Source organism: Lepisma saccharinum, chromosome 1 (assembly GCF_977018435.1).
Source record: "Lepisma saccharinum chromosome 1, izLepSacc3.1, whole genome shotgun sequence".
NCBI classification, from domain to species: Eukaryota; Metazoa; Arthropoda; class Insecta; order Zygentoma; family Lepismatidae; genus Lepisma; species Lepisma saccharinum.
Genome location: NC_139229.1, coordinates 206,326,817 through 206,347,198, shown reverse-complemented (window position 1 = coordinate 206,347,198; position 20,382 = coordinate 206,326,817). Strand labels below are relative to the sequence as shown.

Sequence of the window (20,382 nt, the reverse complement as noted above, 5' to 3'; positions counted from 1 at the left end):
CGACTATCTTGTATTGGTGAGAGCTTATGACTTCATTTAGAGTCAGGTCCTTGTTGTAGGGGTTAGTATATGCTTTTATTTAGAGCTAGGAACGTGATATTTTATTTACATTCGTGCTAGTTTATGTGATTTTATGATAGTTTTTGTATTTATGTCAATTTTGGACTTGCTTATTCATCGGCTGAATACAACCAGACAAAATACCTTCGATATGGACAAAACACACAATTCTTATTCAATATTTGCAAGCGTAGTTCCCACCGGAAGTTTTCTTGTCAGTGAAGCCTCATCATCCATTGAGTACCCAAACCAAAACGCTGGTTTTTAAACAAACGATAATTATCAAATGCCATCTCACTACAGATGAGGAAGGCTATGACCTCCAAGTTTACGGTTGGCTATTACGCTACTTCAACCGCACAACGAACATCAATCAAATGTATTCCAGGGATGCAGCCACTCCCAGAACAGAAAAACATAAAGAGCCGAGAAAAATAGAGTTGCTCATGAGAGGATTTTGTTAAGTCAATCATTCCAGATACTGGTGGCAGGATAATTGGCTAGCGCTTTGATTTATATCGAAATACACAAAGATGTCGCAATGTTGTATTTCCGTGAAGCAAGTGATATAAGGGCTCCATACGCTGTTCCTTTTCTTACATAACACTTAGTGTTCTTCCAGTACACCGATAGAAGCAACTGAAGAATTCATGGAACTAACCCACGTGATCTTCGTTGTGATTTTCGCACCTGCAATATTTGTAAGTCGCAGCATTTTATAATAACGTACTTTATCTTTCAATAGCCAAGCCAGAATTGCCATCGAAAGAGACATGTAAAGGCACATCCAAAACCTTCAAGTTTGTTGATAAACACGAAGGCTGCAAGTGATATTCATGCCGTTTTCTTTTTTTTAAAAATATTTTTTTGTCATATGACCTCGTTCATTCGAAGCGTTTATTTTAAAATTAATTAATGGTAAAGGTCTGAGTGTTTCCAAAATAGACAAGTCGATGAAGAGAAAAATGAATACAATGCAGCTCTGTTGTTTACAATCATTCAGGGTTTGTGTTACGCATCTGGTGAATGGTAATATATAACATATGTGGCAACACATAAAAAACCGATACGTTAGCCGCTAGACCAGAAACACTGGAAGTCGAAACATTTAACTACGGATTAACATAACACATGCTTATACAACTGACACTATACTCGCACAAGAAATTTGCGAACTCATAAATTACTTCAGAAGTCAGAAATGAAAGGACAATTTTTTGTAGCTAATATGAACTCAATAGGCTACTAATTTCAGTGAATAAACTTTTAAAAATGTTGTATCTTAATTCCAGGCACTGAAATGTCGCGAAGGAAGCACTTCACACGAGACCCTGGAAGTAGTTGTGAGGCAGTGTATGAGGAACAGCTCTGACTCTTTCGAATCCGGTAAGATCACTTAAATTTCAAGTGTCAGTTATTTGATTGTAACTTCAGATTGTCCTAACGTATACGTATAGGTGAATTTGAATGAAGCTTCGTTAAAACTAGGTTGTGAAAAATGTTCCCACGTAAATAATAATAATAATAATAATACAGTAATCCAGTAGAAATGACTTACGACGATGTGTCAGTGGTTTCATCACACCATACATGGAAGTCGATACTAAACACGCACTCATCATTGCCCCTCTCTTTCATTTTTATAGGTAATGGACACTTCAGTGATGTCTACACGAACAATTCAAAGAACAAGTACCGAGGGAAGAGAAGCAGATATGAATCGTCATCATCATCACCTACGTCTGATCTGCAGAATGTACAACCTGTTAGTAGCTTATTTATGTTCAATTTCTTATTTTCTCAATTAGCATCTTCATTTAATATCTAAATCAAGGGGTCCCGGGTTCGATACCCGGTAGAGGTACATTGCACAGTGGTTCGGATCCCACTTAAAACTGTAGGTCCAGTCCTGATTAGCCTATCTGTGCATAAAGCGGACTTAGAAAATAATTCAAGTAACTCATTTTAATGTCTAAACTTGATTGTCGTTTTGAGATTTTAGGATGCAAGTTAGCAGTAAAAACACTTCACAGTGGCAACTTATATAACTTACTTTGTATATGGGCCTGTGTGGGCTCGAGCCCACCCAATAATTTGCCTCCTATTGCTATTAAATTTTAGGAATAAAGTTCCGTGTTTAAAAAAAAAACTGTTTCATAATTATACATCTAAAGAACTATTCCATTCCAACTTTATTAGTACTGTCCATACTCATTCATTACATTGCTAATTTGATATTTGTCAGTCCAAAAGTAATGGAGGGTAAGGACTTATGTGTTTACTCAGCAAATGTCTGAGTTCAGCCCAACCAATGATTTTCAAAAGTTGTAACCACTTGAACTCATAAACTACTACATAGATAAAATATGTTTAAAATTGCTGTGCAAATACATACTGTATTACATTGTTTGTACCACGTACGAGTATAATACTTATAAACGTATACTTTCTTGTTTCAGTGCATCATTCAATGTGTTTTTCGGCAGATGCAAATGGTGAGTTAAATTACATGTCAATATTTGTTTGGAATTCGTATATTTCCGTTTAGTAATTTTTATTCAGTAATTTTATTATTAGTAAGAGAACACAATTCGTAATATTGCAATTATGTGGAATTAATTTCTAATGTGTTACTTATCTTCATAATGAATGACAATAAGCCTAGGAGCCCCCGTGGCGGATTGGTTAGCACATCGCGCTACGACGCCAGGGGTCCCGGGTTCGAATCCTGGCCTGGGCATGGATGTTTGCGATTGTCCATTCATCAATTTCATCACATCATAACTCCGATCTTCCGATCTTCGCAAATTAGCCATATGTGACACAAGAAGCAAATGAAATGAAATCAAAATAAGCCTAGGAAAATGCAAGCATGAATAGGTACATACATTTACTATAATTATGATAAAACATTAAATATTAATACCACAATAAAACATAAAACAACAAAAAACAAATTCTTGTATGTTAATAAGTTGAAGCCATGATCTTGTAAACTGTATCTCGATAGCATATGGCATCTCTCCAACTTTCTTCATAGCTTTGCAATTGAATAACCGAAAGAAAATTAATGATATGCGAATAAATTTCTATTGCAGCTGGACGATTCTGGAATGCCGGAGAAGTCTGTAGTCACTAGAGTAATGCAGCAAGGGATCAACAATCGAGAAGTCCGTCAGTTCGTAGAGGATTCTGTTGACGACTGCTTCGAATCCATGGAAGGGGGTAAGCATCAGGTCGCTTGCAAAGTGTTCGAAGCGTTAGTACCCTGAGCATTATCAAGTCACATATTTAACGCCTATCATTATAATACTCACAGTGTGGCAACAAGGTGTCCTCAAACGGTTGATTTCGTACCACAGACAGTAAGATTAATTTTTCTTAGCATTTGTAATTTTGTATATTTCAAAGATATGATCATCTCATATGATGGAGTTGAAAAATGTGACGAAGGTTTAAATGAAGTAAACAGCAACACTTTCATATTCAACACAACATTCATTGCATGAAACTTGTTGAGTGCCAAGAATAGAAACTTATATTGGCATTGTAATTGAAGAAATTTTTCATTAAGAGATTCCTGTTTGTTTCATTGGGTACATATAAACCAATAAAAAAATTAACACGATACTATAAACACATGCAGTATTTCGCAAGTAATTGGAATGCAGTGACTTTATGTTTTTCGTTTCAAAATGTCGAAAACGCTAACAGACTACTTTTTAGATTACTACCATGTTATTTTTAGTATTCATTATAGTGTTTGCAACAAGTAACCATATTATTATTTCAATCATTCGATTTTTATTGCATACTAACGATGTTAATATACATTAAGTGCAGGAAATTCGTAAATCAAGTAGCGTAGAACTGTAAACTACAGAGAAAATTTGTGCAACTCGATTTAGTTTTGAACGGAACGTTGATTGATTGATTGATTTGGTGTTCTAAGTCCACTTTGTGCACAGTAAGGCTAATCGGAACTGGATATACAGTTTAAAGTGGGATCCAAACCACTATGTGATACCCTCTACCGGGTATCGAACCCGGGATCCCTTGATTACAAGGCGACCACGCTACCACTGCGCCATCGGGGAGGTACTTGAAAGAAACGTCTCAGCAGTATTGCCTTGCATACACACAATGGAATACACACAAGTAAAACATTTTAAAATTGCATATATGTTTCCATATTGCACATCCCTAATGCTCTTTTCTTCTTGGCATCTCGTTTTTTGGTTATCCTTATTGTAAGAACTACGCGACATTAAAATCTAACAGACTGACAGCGAAATCCGAAGGTAGAAAGGATAAGGTGCTACTAATGTAAGACATCCAACCAAGTATAGACTTGATATTTGTTGTGGCTGTATGAATTCGTGAACATTAAGATTAATTTATTATTAACGTTATTTCTATGTATTCTGTATAGTTTATCTTATCTGTTAATGTTTCTAGTTACATAAGAAGGAACATTTAGATTAGATTTGTTCATTCATGTGCGAGCCATAAGCTGTACGCATTACACAACATTTGGATTTTTTACAATATATACTTTGCATTAAGTTTATCTTATATGCTGTCTGCTAAGTATACATTCTCTCCCCTCCCCTAACAGCTCATTCACTCCACTCGTTCTTCTTCCAGTCTTTCTTCCTTCTTCCTCGCCTCGCTTCTCTTTTCCTTCACTTTCACCAAAAAGACTCCCACTTTCTCTAACTTTTCCACACTAGCTGCACTCTGTTCCACAACTAATTTGAGTGCTTCTTCTTTTCCCACACCCTCCAGCCATTTGTCCTGCAGGGCGCGCGTTCCCGGACACGCAAACAGATGATCCGTCCCGTCATTCCCCTTACATATTATACATTCATATGCACCTCCCTCTCTTTTCAGTGCACTGTGTCTCCCCCCAGTCTCAGCCATACTAATCCCTCTCTTGCTTCCTTGCTTACTTTATTGATATAATTTGCTTGTCCCCATTCCCGAATGTCCCTTGTCTGGAAGTCTAGTGATATTTTAGTTGTAGTTTCCATCATTATTTCTTGCCGATTTATATCTTGTAGTCGCTGTTTAACGATTTAAGTGTTCCCTGGTCTACGTGCTCTTCTTCCCATACCCATCTCAACCCGATTTCGAATAGTTTACCTTTAACTTCTTTTGCCCACGAGTCTATTTCCTCTCCCCTTACTTGTTGTATGAGAGCCTTCCCTTTGATAGTGTCTCCCCCTGCTATTATAAGAGTTGCCCAATATTTAACCCTTCTCCACGTTAGTCTGGTGTTCTCCCTCGCTAGCCCCAATTCCCGTAGTACCCCGCTGTTTGCGGTGCCTGTTGCGACATGCAGGTTTTTTTTTTAAGAAGTTGCACTGTATTTGGTTAATTATGTTTTCCCCCGTTGCCTCCCAGATTTCCACCCATACCCAACGGAAGATATTAATAGGGCTCGATATAGCTTATCGACGGAGCTCATTTCATAGTTTTGCAGATTTCTTGTTATTCCCATTATTTTGTCCGTTACAGCTCGCGCCTTCCCCCTCACTGTTTGTAAGTGTCTCGCCCATGTTCCTGTCATAGTGATTGTTAGACCCAAGTAATTTATCCGTTTAAGCCTTTCCAGTTCTCGACCCATAAAGTTCCACTTCTCTCTTCCCGTACGCATACCCATTTTTAAACACAACAATTTTTGTTTTGGCCTTATTTACTTCTAACATAGAGTCACGGCTAAACCTTTCCAATCCGCCGAGCGATCTTTGCAGCCCTGCGTTTGTCTCCGAGATCAGAGCAACGTCGTCCGCGAAGAGGAGAGCCAGACCCTTCGCCGTCCCGACCTTTGGGGTGTCGGCGTCTTCCCCCTCTATATACGTGACAATGTCATTTATATAGAGTATAAACAGGAGTGGGGATAAAACACATCCTTGCTTCACACAAGCCCCCGATTTTCTATTTTCAGTCACCGTTGTTGCCTGGCACCTGACACAGAATTCCACCCTCCTATATATAGCTCTTAACGCGTTAACCGTCCTCGTAAGGTTTGTTTCTTGTGCTCGCAATTCTTTCTCCTATTTGGAAGTCTCTCAGCTCCGTTAATAGTTTCCTGGAGCAAATTGCGTAATCAATAACGCTTTTACCCGATTGTGCCACAAACGTAAATTCCCCCTCCCGATCACCGAAATATTTCCCATTTAGTATTTCTAAATTCATAGCCTCGCAAAGTTGCACCAGTTCCCTCCCGTCCGTGTTAATAACTTTATCTTTACTTCTCCTTTCCACCCCCTTCCCACTTCCCTTTCGACCATGGTATCATCATCTCCAATCCTTGCATTCAGATCCCCCAGTACTAATATCCCTGCATTTAGGTATTTCTCTGTTATATTCTGGAGGCAAATTAGAAGATTTTCGAAGAATTGATCTCAATAGAATTTAGAATTTTTTGGTGGTCTGTAAGCCACTGCGATACACAGTTGCCAATTGTTAAGATTTGCTTTGAAAGCAACAAGTTCCCTACATCCCGTGTTAATTTCTTCTATCCCGCGTACCTCCCCCTCTTCCCCACCCTTTGCGCGCCCTGTAGAATGCAATGGTTGAATACATTGGGAGTTTCCCCCTCCGGCATCCAAGTCTCAACCATGCAGAAATTTCAATACGGAGGGATTTCCCACTTTTCCCTTTATGCCCTCAATGTTCCAAAATAGGATGTTGGCCCTCTCTTCGCCAACCTCACTATTGTCTATGGCCGTTTGCTGGAAACAAGGCTTAATGGTGTTTTAATTAATTATGATATTGACTCGTTGACATCTATTAATTCTGACCACAATAGCTCATTTTTATATATTTTTCCAGAAACGGACAATGATGGAGATGGAAACAAATGTGAATATTCTAAAAAGCTGGCAATATGCTTGGTAGAGAAAGGAAGTAATGTAAGTTATTAATCTGATGATTTTTTATTATTATTCCTGAAAAATCACATTTAGTGTTCATTGAGAATTTCATTCATTATTTTTTTGCGTGCCTATATCGATGACACTAATTTGTTGGCCGATCATTAAAATTTTATATCTCTTGAGATCTGGGATTTACAGTTTTATGTTCATAAGGAGTCACAGCATAATAACGAAACAACTTTCTGGTGAGTACAATTAAGTCATTTCTTAAATCACGATATTCATCATCTATTACAGCTGATGATTTTTCATATGTATGCGTTTGTTACATACCTAGTCTGGCCATAAATACTGTTACAAACTTTCGACTTGGACTGTACATCTGGTAGTCAGGTTCATGAACCATGCTTGTGCTGAAGTTCACTCCTGACCGTTGAGTGTTCAGCTGTGAAAGAGCAAGCGTGTATCTTCTTGTGCTTAGCATGGAGTGGGGCGAATATGAAAACAGAGTAGCCGTAATTGCTCTGCATATGGTTGGGAAGTCACTCACTGAGATTTTCCAGCCCCTAAAAATCCCGAAGATCAGCAAAAGGTTTGTGTACCAGACAATCTAGAGATTCACTGAGGCTGGTAGCATGAAAGATCGCCCAAGAGTTGGTCGACTTCACACCATATGAACAGCTGCGGCTGTTAAAGCAGTGATGGTTCGCATCCGCCGAAATCTCATCCGGAAGCAAGTGATGATGGCACAGGAGCTGAACATTTCACAACAATCAATGTTCAGGGTACTTAATGAAGACCTTGGAATTGGAGCTTACCGGTGGAGTACTGGAAATTTCCTGACGCCACAAGTGAAGAAGCAGAGGGAACTGAAATCGAGACGGCTCCTGCGGCGGTACGTTACCAATGGGCATTGCAGGATTCTCTTCACTGATAAGAAATTGTTCACCTCTGAATAAAGTTTTAATCGCCAAAATGAAAGGGTGTATGCTTCAAACTCTTGTGAAGTTTGTGAGAGAGTTCCCAAAAATCAGAGATGACATCAGCCCTCCTCAGTCATGGTTTGGTGGGGGTGAGCTATGAGAGTTCCACCGCGTCTCATTTTTGAGAAAAAGCCGTGCGAAAGTGTATGTGGAAAGTGTCGTGGACCCTCTCGTGACACTGTTGAACCAAACAATGTTTCACAATAAATCCTGGATGTTAAAGAAATATTCTGCCCCAGCTCATAAGGCAAGGATGGCGCGACGGTGACTGGATACCAGTGTACTCGATTTCATCACCACTTTTGATTGGCCATCTGATAGCCATGATCTCAGTACCTTGGACTACAAACTGTTCCCAGAGCTAGAGGGGACTGTCTGCAAGAAGAAACACTCTAATTGAAAGTTAAAAGCGCCCCTCGATATCAGCAGGGGCGGACTTTCCCATCCAGACCATCCGTGCTGCAATAGATGCCTGTGTGAGGGCGAAAAGTGTACATTTTGAAAACTGATTGGTGCTATTTGTGTGTAATATATGTAAGTGTAGCATACTAAAAGAACATTTAAAAATTTGAAACCATATTAAATGTATTCACAAAATAGTGTGTAACAGTATTTATGGCCAGACTATGTAGCGTTGATTTTCTGTCACTTTTTACTAATTGCAACGTTGAGGATGAGTGAAGTGTAAAATTTTAGCTGAGGAATGTTTGGTCGAGTCTTGGAGATAGATGCCTTGGAAAAATCTTACTAGCTGGGGGAATACCATCCCTACCCCAACCCTCACTTCGAGCACTGATGTTAAAAAATGAAACTGATGAAGGGACAGACAAGCACTATGCCCATGCAGGGATTTCCGATTGATTGACAGTTTTCATTCAATTTGGTGAAGATTTTTTCAGAACCTGACGAGCTAGGATAATTCCATTAATAATATGTTAAATTGTACTATTTAACATGTGTAACACAAGATGCACTTTTAAGAAAATTGATAACTTACCAGTAACGAACCTAACACACACGATATGTTGTGTGGAGGATTATAATTACTATGCTACATACGTATTAATGTATTGATAATGTAAAGTGATGTTTGTATTATTACTATTTTGTGCCGATTTCATGTACCTTTTGATATTGACGAATTTGATTGGATGTAATTGATGAACAGGTACTCACAAAGTAACACTCAAACTCAGTCCGAGACTGAACCAGAAACCTTAATATGACATTTAATAATAATAATAATTATCATAAGTAGCTACATATAAGTACATTTTTTAGAAATAGATTCCTGTTACAATATAGCGCAGTAAAAATAATAAACATAGAAAAATATATGCATTCCTTGAGAAAGAGTTAGAGAGAAGAATGATGAAGTGTTGAAGGGCTTAACTTCTAATTTTTTTTGTTTTCTCCATTTGCATAGAATTGCGAGGACTGGGACAGTTCTTCCGAAGAAAACAGAAGATCGAACTTTCGAAACCAGAATTCAAGGAAATACGCTAGAAACAATGCACGAACCCGTAACAATGGCTAGGGCAGTGCTGCCATTCCAATCTGTAAGCCAGGACAGATTATAAAATGACTCTAGCCTTGTTTATGGAACATGGTAACGGATTTATAGGTTGAATTATTTCTACCTTATGCTGCACAGGTTGCGGGGATTCGGGTTAGGTTTTAAATGCAATAAGAACAAATGTCGTCATATTTGTAGTTAATAAAAGCATATTTGAAAAGAATGTTTTCATATTTCGTTCCCCCGAGCAAACATACTTGGAATATCATAATCATAATTCACTCCAAACTGTTGTTGAGATTGCCAGAACTGCATAAACATTTAATTTCTAACATTTAAGCCCATTATTTTCAAATCCCAAATCTCAATTAATCATACGTGCATTTCATTTTAGTAACAATGTATCTCTTCGTTATATGGTACTGATAATTACAAGGATATAAGGCATGAATGTGAGAATTTCAGATTAAAGTAGTTTTTTATGGAGAATTTTTCAAATGCCTTGCTATCCTTTCCCTGGAAAAAATGTGAAATACCTTCGAATTAATAGTTAATTTTTGCGCACACTACTTCTGTTTGTAGAACGTTACATGTTGTCGAACTAAAATTTCCAACAAAGTGAAAGTTATATTTTCCTAAAAACTAGCAATACATGAAATCAGTTTTCGGGGGAAAATGTTAAATTTTTCACGAAAATCAAAACCAGAAGTATGGGATGGTATCTACAAGACTTGATTTAATGAAGTAAAAAAAGCAATGTTTCAAGCTGAGGAAATATTTTTTTTACTATAATCATGTCCACTCATATCGACAATCCATAGCTATATCTGCTAGACGTATGAAGGAGCAATTTAGTAAACGAAAAATCAACGAAATATTGGTTTAGTTGCACATATTATGTCCACCAGTCTGTTACTCTGTGAGAGTTTACAATCGGTGTCACAAGAACAAGATAAATCGATATACCACACACTGAAGAGCAACTGAAATAGAAGAATATGCTGGCAATATTAAATTCTCAACTGTTTGGAATTTTAATCAAGAGCAACTTTTTCGACATAAATTGTCTCGATTGGTAAAAATGAAAGGCTAGCCTCTTTTGTAAGTGCTCTTTGGTGTCATTCATCTTCTGAGCTAGAAAAAAAACATGTGAAATGAGGAACGGAAATAGGCGGGCAAAGAGACATCTGTACATAGAACATTTTTATTTTTTCCTTCATAAAGTATGGGTATTCCTATTTTAAAACTAAAAGAATTGATGTATTTCCTGACACTGAAGTTGCCTTTTTAAAAAGTTTGACCCTGCAGTGAAGAAAATTTGTATTTCTCACAATTTTCCTTCGCTTGTCCACTATATATTTCCAATCTTCAAATGAGATACAGAAAATCGATTATGTAAATGCGTGGTACATTGTACAGTGCGTCCAATTCCTTGCGAGGCCGAGAGATCGGGAGAAGTGTGGTGGGCGGCGCTAGCGGAGATTCCGACATTTTTAACCAGTAACGTCCCGCTTATAATTATGGACATATCTTTAGCATGCAGATATTTATATTAATATTGCAAAACGAGCACTAACCTGTGTTATAAGAGTTGTTCAAAGTGATGTCCACCTACATTCACACATTCCTGGCATCGTTTGATGAAATTTAGAGGTTTGTTTGGAGAGCGTTCTAACGCTGCGCCAATTTCGTTGAGTTTTTTTTTCGGTTAGAATCCGTCGTTTTTGCTTAGGAGTTCTAAAATTTAACGATCCAGTTTCTCGTGATGTAAGAACAAGACGTCTAACCGTCTCTCTACCTGGAGATGAAACGCCAGGGAATTTCTGTGCAAATTGCCTACACACGTCTCGACACGAGTCTGTTTTCACGTAAGTGTCATGCATAAAAATTATTTGTTCTAACGTGAACTTTGCGGCTGGCATTTCAATCGCCTCACTTACACACACAACACACACACACACTGCAATTACACAAAGAAGTAGCACGGCAAGTAACCAAAAAACAGACTCTTTCACACAGCACGAAATTAACACGCTCTTTTTTCAAGGTCTGTTCCTCACTCCATTCGCAGCTCTGTCCAGGGCACCTGCAGTCGCGAAGGAAAGAACAACTCAAGCTCGGAGCTTTCAGTTTGGAAACAATGCTCACGAAAACAATCGACTTTTAACGGTTTAGTCTGCAACGTAATCTTGATACAGTGTTGCACATTCGAAACCTCCAAACGATTCCTAGCGACGCAAAACGCTTTCGAGGGTAAACTTAAGCGGGACGTTGCTGGTCGAAAATGTCGGCATCTCTGCTAGCGTCGCCCGCTACACTTCTCTTCTCCCGATCTCTCGGCCTCGCAAGGAATCGGACGCATTGTATATCGGTTGATAACAGAGAACGTATTTTGCACAAAATGTCTATTTCGTTGCCGGGAAAAGATTAACAGGCAGAAGTTCAGGGTTCAATAACCACTACATGTAAATTCTATGGTGCCTAAAATTGCTTGTTCCAACTGTTTGTGCTTAGCTATTTCAATTATTATTGCATATAAGTGTCTAAAATGCTCTCCTGTAAGGTTTTGCCACAGGCAGATTAAGAGGGCGAGAGAAGGTGCAAATTTCAAGAATAAATTTGAGAATAGCTTAGATTTTTAAAGGCAAGTGAGGAACTTCACAGCTACGTAAAAACTAAATTGTAACATGTACTAATAGCCTCCTGCGAAGATGATAGAATTTTCTTTCCGCATATAAAAAATATTTTCCTGAAGTAAAAGGCAAAAAGTGAAGTGGCTTGGAGCAATTGCTGATATAAACTACAACTCTTCTCGTGTTTCAGAAATTATAAGAACTGAGATTTTAAATACATTCTTCTGTTTTGAAAAGACACAAATAATGTTAAAATATATCATACAGTTTGAATGCCAAAGTTATACAACTTTAAGTCCGTGTGAAGAAATTACAGTGGATTAATGATATCGAAGTGTTAAATTTCTGATGCCAAACTTTCATTATTCACAATTTGTGCTTTTTAGTGGATTTATCATCCCCGCCAACACTCTCCAATTACACAGGTCTGCGTTTTGAGACTTTTTGAAAATTGTCTTAACCGCAATAACTGATTTCAATGTTTTTAGGTGTGCTGAATCGGAAAATGACTCCCGTTTTTCTCCATCACAAAATGGAGTTAAAAATTAAGAAAAATTGGTAAAAACGTGTATTTGGACCATATTTAATTGACATAAAAATATTGAGTCACCTATCGAGTTGCTACAAGTCCTTGCAATACCATTTTTCATCCCTTCAAAGCTTCTTCGAGAGTGCTTCTCCTTTTGTAAGTCATCTGCGACAGGTCCCTGTGAAGCGTCCAGCAGTAGTCCGCCATCATGGTGATGTTTAAGCTGCCCTGAAACCGTCGCTCCATCTCTTTGATGTCCTGGTGGAACCTTTCACCCTGTTCTTCGCACCTGTAGAATGAAGTTCTAGGGGCCAACATGTTATTTTGCTTCAATCTGGTGCCAAGGAGCTCTTCTGACTTTTTGCATAGGCCCAAATCTTTGACCAAGTCGTTTAAGAGTAGAGCCTCACTGGAGGGTAGTACTGAATCTTCACACTTGCCCTCAGAATCTGCCGGGTTTCTAGAGTTTATGGAGGTGAAGGAACCGAAATCTCGGGTCCATGAGGCACGGGATGCATTGCTGAGGGTAGGTTTGGATATGAGATTGCCTTCCTGTTTTTCAGATTGAATCCTTATATGTTGCAAGAGCAAAAATAACAGTCATTAGTATGGTTGTGGGGCAAGGAACAGAATGATTCATGGGGTGCAGTGGAGGAGTGGTTGAACGTGGATTTTTGGATGACAGATCGGGGAAACCCCACCCTCAGGGGAAAACTGGACGTTTTCCAGTAGGTCAATGACTCGTAAATCCTTGTCTCAATAGTATAAATTGAAAGTTATGAGGAAGGGCTTATTTTAAGTTACGGAAGATGCTACTTACTGCTCACTTACCATATACGGCGATATGTGGGATGTCAAATCCGAAAATCGCGTTTTGCGCAAAAATGGTACGTGATGAAAGGTTTTTACTATTTCTCCCGTAATCAGCACAGAAAAATACATAGGAATCAGCCATTCAAGTTCAAACAATTTTTTCATCGCAGACCTGTGTTATTAGTGCTTTCATGACTGTATATTTAGGAAGAATTTCTTGGACTCCCCGATGTCGTCGCCTTACAATCAAGGGTATCCGGGTTTGATATCCGATGGAGGCGCAAAGTGGTTCGGATCCCACTTTAAATTTTAGGTCCAGTCGCGTTTAGCTCAAACAATTTTGGCAGTTTTTCGTGCCAATAAATATAGGCTCTAATTATTTGTTTGCCTTTCTGTTCACACTGTTCCTTGAAAAGCAAAACTCGATCATAAGCCGACCACTGTGGCGGAGTGGCTATCACAGTTCGCTTAGACGCTAGGCGTCCCGGGTTCGAATCCTGGCCTAGGCATGGATGTTCTTTGTGAGTATGATAAGGTAAAAGTTCCCTGTACATACAGCACCGTGCCATAAAGGCTCATTTATGAGATATGGGGGTATGTCCCCACACATTCTTGACCTCGGCCAAATTGGAAGTGATGTTATCAGCACCACGCTCCGGCCGCCTTTAACCCCCTGTTGCCCCTAGGTACCCATTGATTTGAGGCTGGGTGAGCCCCAGAGCCGATTATGCCAAATTTCATCATATCATCACTCATCTTCGCCGCGATTAGCCAAAAGTAGCAGAAAGGCGACGCTATATAACAAAAAAGAATCAAACTTGATCATAGGTAAGGCATCGATTTGTCATGAGATGCAATGATAACCTCATGCTGTTTACGTCACTGTAACGGGCTCTACAAGACCGAAACTCTGTCCTTGGCGCCCTTGTTGCAGATCTGTTGCCGTTTCCGTCTTCTTCACAATAGCCACGCAAGAGCGCCCCCTGTGATTCGTGCTTTGAGCTCGTGTGTATTCAAGGCGGGTCGGACGGAAGCGGTGAGCATGTTCATTCTGTAGCTTCCTGTGATGGGGCATAGGTCTGTTGTGATTCGACCATCTCTGCACTGGGAAACTTTATCATGTAAACCTGACTTCTGTATTCTGACCATGGAAGTGTCTCGATGCTGTTGCCACTTCATCAGATTTGCGGCTCTTCTGTTTTTGGTTCAGACGGTAAGTATTATCATTTGGTTCGTTTTACTTCGCTTCTCTGCCACTTTTGGCTAATTGCAAAAATGAGCATGAGTGATGACATGAAATTGAAGAAGCCACACTAACAAAGGACACCCATGTTCATACCAGGATCCGAGGGCCTCCTAAATGGCAGTCGGCCTCCGTGGCGGAGTGGTTAGCATAGAGCGCTACGAAGCCAGGGGTCCCGGGTTCGAATCCCGGCTAGGACATGGATGTTTGTGTTGTCCGTAAAATGAGAAAACCGAGAATAAAGTGAAACTGATATGTACGAATGTTGAGAAGAAGTGTTAATGAGGGGGGATACCACCGAATAGGGGTATTCCTTTGAAAAATAAAAAAAATGGCGCAGTGGTAGCGTCGTCGCCTTGTAATCAAGAGGTCCCGGGTTCGATACCCGATGGAGGCACATAGTGGTTCGGATCCCACTTTAAACTGTAGGTCCAGTCCCGGTTAGCCTTGCTCTGCACAAAGTAGACTTAAAACCAAACTCAATCAATGAAACTCAACCAGGATTCGAACCGAAAACCCCTGGCGTCGTAACGCACTACGCTAACTACTCGGGCACGGAGGTTGGCAATAAGTTGTTCTGTACTAATGAAGATGTTCAAACAAATATGATTTGAATTTGTAGTTTTATCCTTTTCGACCACTTTTAATTTTTTGCGAAGTTGAGGATGATCATACTCTGTCCCAGCTAACTGTAGAGCAGGCAAACGAAAACGAGTCTCTGCGCAAGTAGTGACGCGAGACGGCTCCACCAATGAACACGTGAGAGGAACGGAATTGCGTGGAGTGGAGGAAAGCGACTGCAGTTACCAGCCTTCCCAGCAGCGTGTATTGTTTCGCTCTGGTCACTAGATTTCCCTCGCTTCTCTGACGCTATGCGCAGCCTTGCTCCACAGTTAGCTGAGACAGGGTATAGTAGATGAGTTGGATGTATGGACGTCATTATGAAATATTTGTTAGGGCGTCAGGCTCTCGATAACATTTGAATAGCATAAATAATAATAATAATATAATGGTTATGATTATTATTATACAATAGTAACTTTTATAAACTAATAACATAAAGAAACGTTATTCCAAAATTTATTATTCTTATATAAATGTGTGACTTTTCTACTCGATCCACCAGATGAATAAACAACCAACAGAACTGTTTTTCACTTTTCTTAAAATTGTATACAATAATACCTTTCGTTCATGAAAAAGCTTTAAAAGCTAGGGGGAGATTTTAGTAATTTCATTTATGTTGTTGTAACTTCTCACTCGAAACTTTACCAGTGTCCTACGAGAAACTTACTTACCTGAGGGTGTTGGAGTAGGGGGGGGGGGGCTCACGGGTCCACACCTTTTTTTATCGCAAAAATTCAATACACCATTTCGTTATTGAATCACTGCCTCCTTTGTTGATTGTGCAGTTATTTATTAATTATAAAAATTACAAAAATGTTCATCATTAATAAAAAATAATAACCAAATAGTGCATGAGTGCCACACACATATTTTACCATTCGCTAAAACTCACAAAAACATTAATATATTTTTATTAATGCTTTTTGTTAAAAGGGGGCAGTTGTTTATTAATTATAATAATTATAAAAATTACCATCATTAACAAGCAATTTTACACTGCCACTGGCATGAGTGTCTCGAATAAGACGCATTCAAAGATGGCACCTGATAGGCTCACCTAATGCATTTTGCCTCCTATTTACATTACATTTATGTGTTTTATGAACAAATGTAATGCAGCAATATTGACAACACACTAGGGAACAATGGAATTTATTTTGAATTTATTATAAAAAACTTCAGTTGAAAAATCGAAAAAATAGAGGTCCGGCTGGTAATCTAGGATTAATGATTGGAATTTACAAAACGTTAATTTGGGATTAAAGTTCTAGGTTGTAGAGTACGAAAATATTAACTGGTTCCTGTAGTTTACACTGAATTTTTTCGATCTATCGCAGTTTATACTTTCGTATTCTGTTGGAGTGTCAACTAACTGAACATTATTTCCGTTCTTAACTATAAAGATAACAAGCTTCTGCTTTTTTTGTAACTTGAAATGAACCATGTCAATTACCTGGGAGAGGGCGTCGGATCGGTTCGACTCCGCTCCGTCCCGATGCCTATGGTTGGATGAAGGGACAATTACACACACATGTGGAGAGGACACAGAACACAAACCTCACAGAGGATTATACTGGTTGTGGGTTCAGAAGCCAGAACCTCATTTTCCTGGTAGAATGTACAGGGTATACTACGTGGAAAAATTGTTGAGATTCGTGAACCTTTTGTAGCTGTCGTCAATCTCTTAAAAGGTCTATCTATACCCTGTCTCAGTTATCTCTGGAGCAAGGCCGCGTATAGTGGCAGAGAAGAGTGCGGGGGCAGATTGAGTGGGCAGAACAAAGTAGTGCACGCTGCTGGGAAGTCTGGTAACCGCAGTCGCTTTCCCCCTCCACGCAATCCCGTTCCTCTGACGTGTTCATTGGTGGAGCCTTCGCGCGTCACTACTTGCGCAGAGTCTGATTTCGTTCGCATGCTCCGCAGATATATGGAACCATAGGCGCAGACCTTGGGGCGGGACACATTTTCTGTATATTTACATATGTAAAGTATTGTTTAAGATGATTTTGCCCCCTCCCCTCCATTGGCGCCTATGGCTGGAACAGAGTGTAGCCCCGTCTAGTTCGCTGCACTTGTTGACTCTCTCTGCACCGAAGTATCTAATTGGTTACACGGTTGAACACAGACTCACTCGTCTACTTTGTCGATTTGTTGTCAAGTGGTGTATTTGGTGTCTGCACCGTTTGCAGTACGTTCTGGAGCGGGGTAATTGTGGTGTATGATCACGTGGTGCATGCTAACTAATCAAATGAACGTTTAAAGCAGCAGACAGGCAGGCATTTGCTGGATCTTCTGAACTTGAACACCGCTATTCGTCTCCTTGGTTGAACGTCATTCGCTTTCACCAGCCTGACACCGGGATACACCTGCACTGCAACTAGTGTCAAATTGTGCAGCGAACTAGATGGGGCTAATGTCAGCTCCCTACCACGCAGTACACCCTGGACTGTATGTCGCAGACTAACGACGGTCTGACGTATGTTAATCACAGCCAGAATAATCCTCAGTTCGACTTGTGTTACATGCTGTCCATATGTATTTGTGAGTGTCCTTTGCATCAGTTTCTTCTTATCATTCATTTTCATCTTTGCGATTAGCCAAAGTGGTAGAAAAGCGAAGTAAAATAAACTAAATCAATGAAGTCAAATCTTTACGCTGCATAAACACAATCAGTAAAAGTTGCTCTGGATGTATCGTGCATGTGAAGTGTATTCATCATTAGCCAGAGGTCTCAGATTCGAATCGTGATCAGAACAGGCCCGTAGCCAGGCAGGGGCCAGGGAGGGCTGAACCCACTCTGACACTACCGTCAGCCCCCTTGACGTAAAACTATTTATTGTATAATATGTTTGCAGTGAAAAGTGAAAATGCAGACAGCAGCTATTACATTCATTCATCTTGTTTATGAGCCGAAGTCTAGGTAATAGATTCTCTAGACTTTAGAAAGTTATTTTTAAGGGAACGTCTTTATCTGTATCTTCGCTGCCCCTTCCACATCTGCGTCAAAGGTCAACAGCTCCCATTTTTTAGAAACGAAGGGGAGTTTTATTGCTTCGGGCAGGGGTGGAATATACTGTAGGCACTATGATTGAATATTATGTACTTCTTCTTGTACGATATAAATATCTGTATCATCAAACTAGTATGGAGTGTGTAGTAATGGATGATGTCAGTAGAAGTCAATTAACACTTCAAGAAATGTTTGAGAAGATACAGAAAAAAACTGTAGTAGCTCTTTGCATATTTCTAAATGTTATGTTTTACATTAACTTGCTGATCCCCTCCCCCTCCCACACACATAATTTACCTTCATTTAATACAGTTAAACTTTCGAAAATGGACTCTGTCTACAAAGCCCCCCCGAAATAACCCGTGAGCCCCACCCCCTGGAGATCAATTCTAGCTACGGGCCTGGGTCAGACATGCATGCATCACTGCGTTCGTACCTACATCAGTTCATCCTCATGGTCCCGATTAACCCAACAGGTAGAATGAAATAACTAAGATAGAATAGTATTCTTCATTAATTATACTGTCTGCATGAATGTGTAGAGTCCTTCCGTAATCGCATGGTCGTGTCAAGAAGCAGACAGGTGGTAGCGTAATTTTGCCCACCTCCGTGGTCAACTTAGTGCAGAGGTTCCGGGTTCGAATCATGGACAAGATATGGATTTTTAAAAATTGGTTTACTTTACTTCGCTTTTTCGCTACTTTTGGCTAATCGTGGATATCAGCGCGCTGTGCTAACCACTCCACCTACACCGTGATTCGATCCCAGGGCCCTGGCGCCGTGGTAACAATAATTCGACTTGCGAAAGACCATGCCAAAACGAAACCAACTTTGTTTGTTATGTGGAAGTTGCACATGTATCTTCTGCGTCATCAACAGTATCACCGGAAGTTTACAAGGTTGAAGCCATATGCTGGACACGCAAACATATAGGACGTGATACCAAAGTTCGCTAGACGAAAATCGTGTTTGATGCATCGAGGGCGGGGGGAGATGGAATAAAAGGACCATAAAACGGACTCATTAATGTCTGACACGGGGACTACCGAAAGGTGTGCAACAAAAATTCAGACGTGGCGGACTTCTGAAGGAAGTTTTGGAAGGAAGAGAAAAATAGATTGCAGAACGTCACAGGCAAAATAGAATAAGCCTAAACCAGGTAGTTTGCACAATAATGAGTGAAATTCTGCTTTAACGCTGCATGTATCCTTACATCTATTAAAGCTATCATGATCATAGGAATAAAAATCTTACTAAAATGTCTCCATATCAGCAGTGTAAGGGGGTGGCCTTTAGGGAAGGCACCCAGAAGTCCTCTTGCACGTAGCACAACTTGGAAACTGCATTCTTCCAGGTAAACGAGGCCCTGATGCCTGGATCCACACTCCACAATCTCCTGTGGGTTTCGTGTTTCTGATTGTCCATTCATCTATTTCTCTCTAATCAACACCATTCCTGCTCATCGTTCTGATTAGTCAAAAGTAGCAGGAAAACTACTTAAAATAAACCAAATACAAACCCAGTTTTACGTATATACCTGTAACAATGAATCGTTTCAACAGTGGCAGACCTTTCCATTTGACGAACTCCGCATTTGTTACCAATTTGACCTTGGCAAAACGGCTTAAAGGGGCATCACGCACCTCCGTCTATGAAGCGTAGCTGCCGATAGAATACAAATGGAAATGAATCGCTCATTTGAATGCATTGCGTACACCCTTTTAATTTTTAATGAAGTATTACTAAATGCAGGGTACGTGTTGAATTAATGCGGGAATATTTTCGAATTGTTATTTACGTTCTTATGGCTTGGCACCTCGCTCTGAAAGCTCCCGTATACCGGGTGTGTTCCATGATTAATTTCATTTTGTGTATCTCTTACAAATATATATGTATTACTTTACTTGTAGCTTACTGCTCCAAATGCAGTTTTTTATTGTAACATTACATTCAGAAGGGTTAGGTGGCAGAGCAGTCTATAGGCTGAACCTCGCTCGCTTAATAAATAAATTATATTATTATTATTATTATTATTCATCTATTGAGATATTTTTAATAATTTAATGCCAATCTATAAGAAATTA

At 39.6% G+C, this 20,382-nt stretch overlaps 2 protein-coding genes across 2 annotated transcripts in view; both read left to right on the top strand.

The window, feature by feature from the left end:
- Positions 1-648: 648 nt before the first annotated feature.
- Positions 649-9,694, top strand: LOC145991351 (uncharacterized). Its single transcript, XM_083127354.1, has 7 exons — positions 649-761; positions 1,353-1,446; positions 1,707-1,825; positions 2,520-2,555; positions 3,159-3,285; positions 6,901-6,980; positions 9,354-9,694. Exons 1-7 carry the CDS (start codon positions 711-713, stop codon positions 9,462-9,464), a joined length of 618 nt encoding a protein of 205 aa, XP_082983480.1. The 5' UTR covers positions 649-710; the 3' UTR covers positions 9,465-9,694.
- Positions 9,695-14,433: 4,739 nt separating this feature from the next.
- LOC145991345 (uncharacterized) overlaps positions 14,434-20,382 on the top strand; it is a 53,760-nt gene continuing 47,811 nt past the window's right edge. The window contains exon 1 of the mRNA XM_083127348.1: positions 14,434-14,631. Within this exon, the coding sequence (XP_082983474.1) occupies positions 14,485-14,631 (147 nt within the window). The 5' untranslated portion in view covers positions 14,434-14,484. The remainder of the gene's footprint in view (positions 14,632-20,382) is intronic.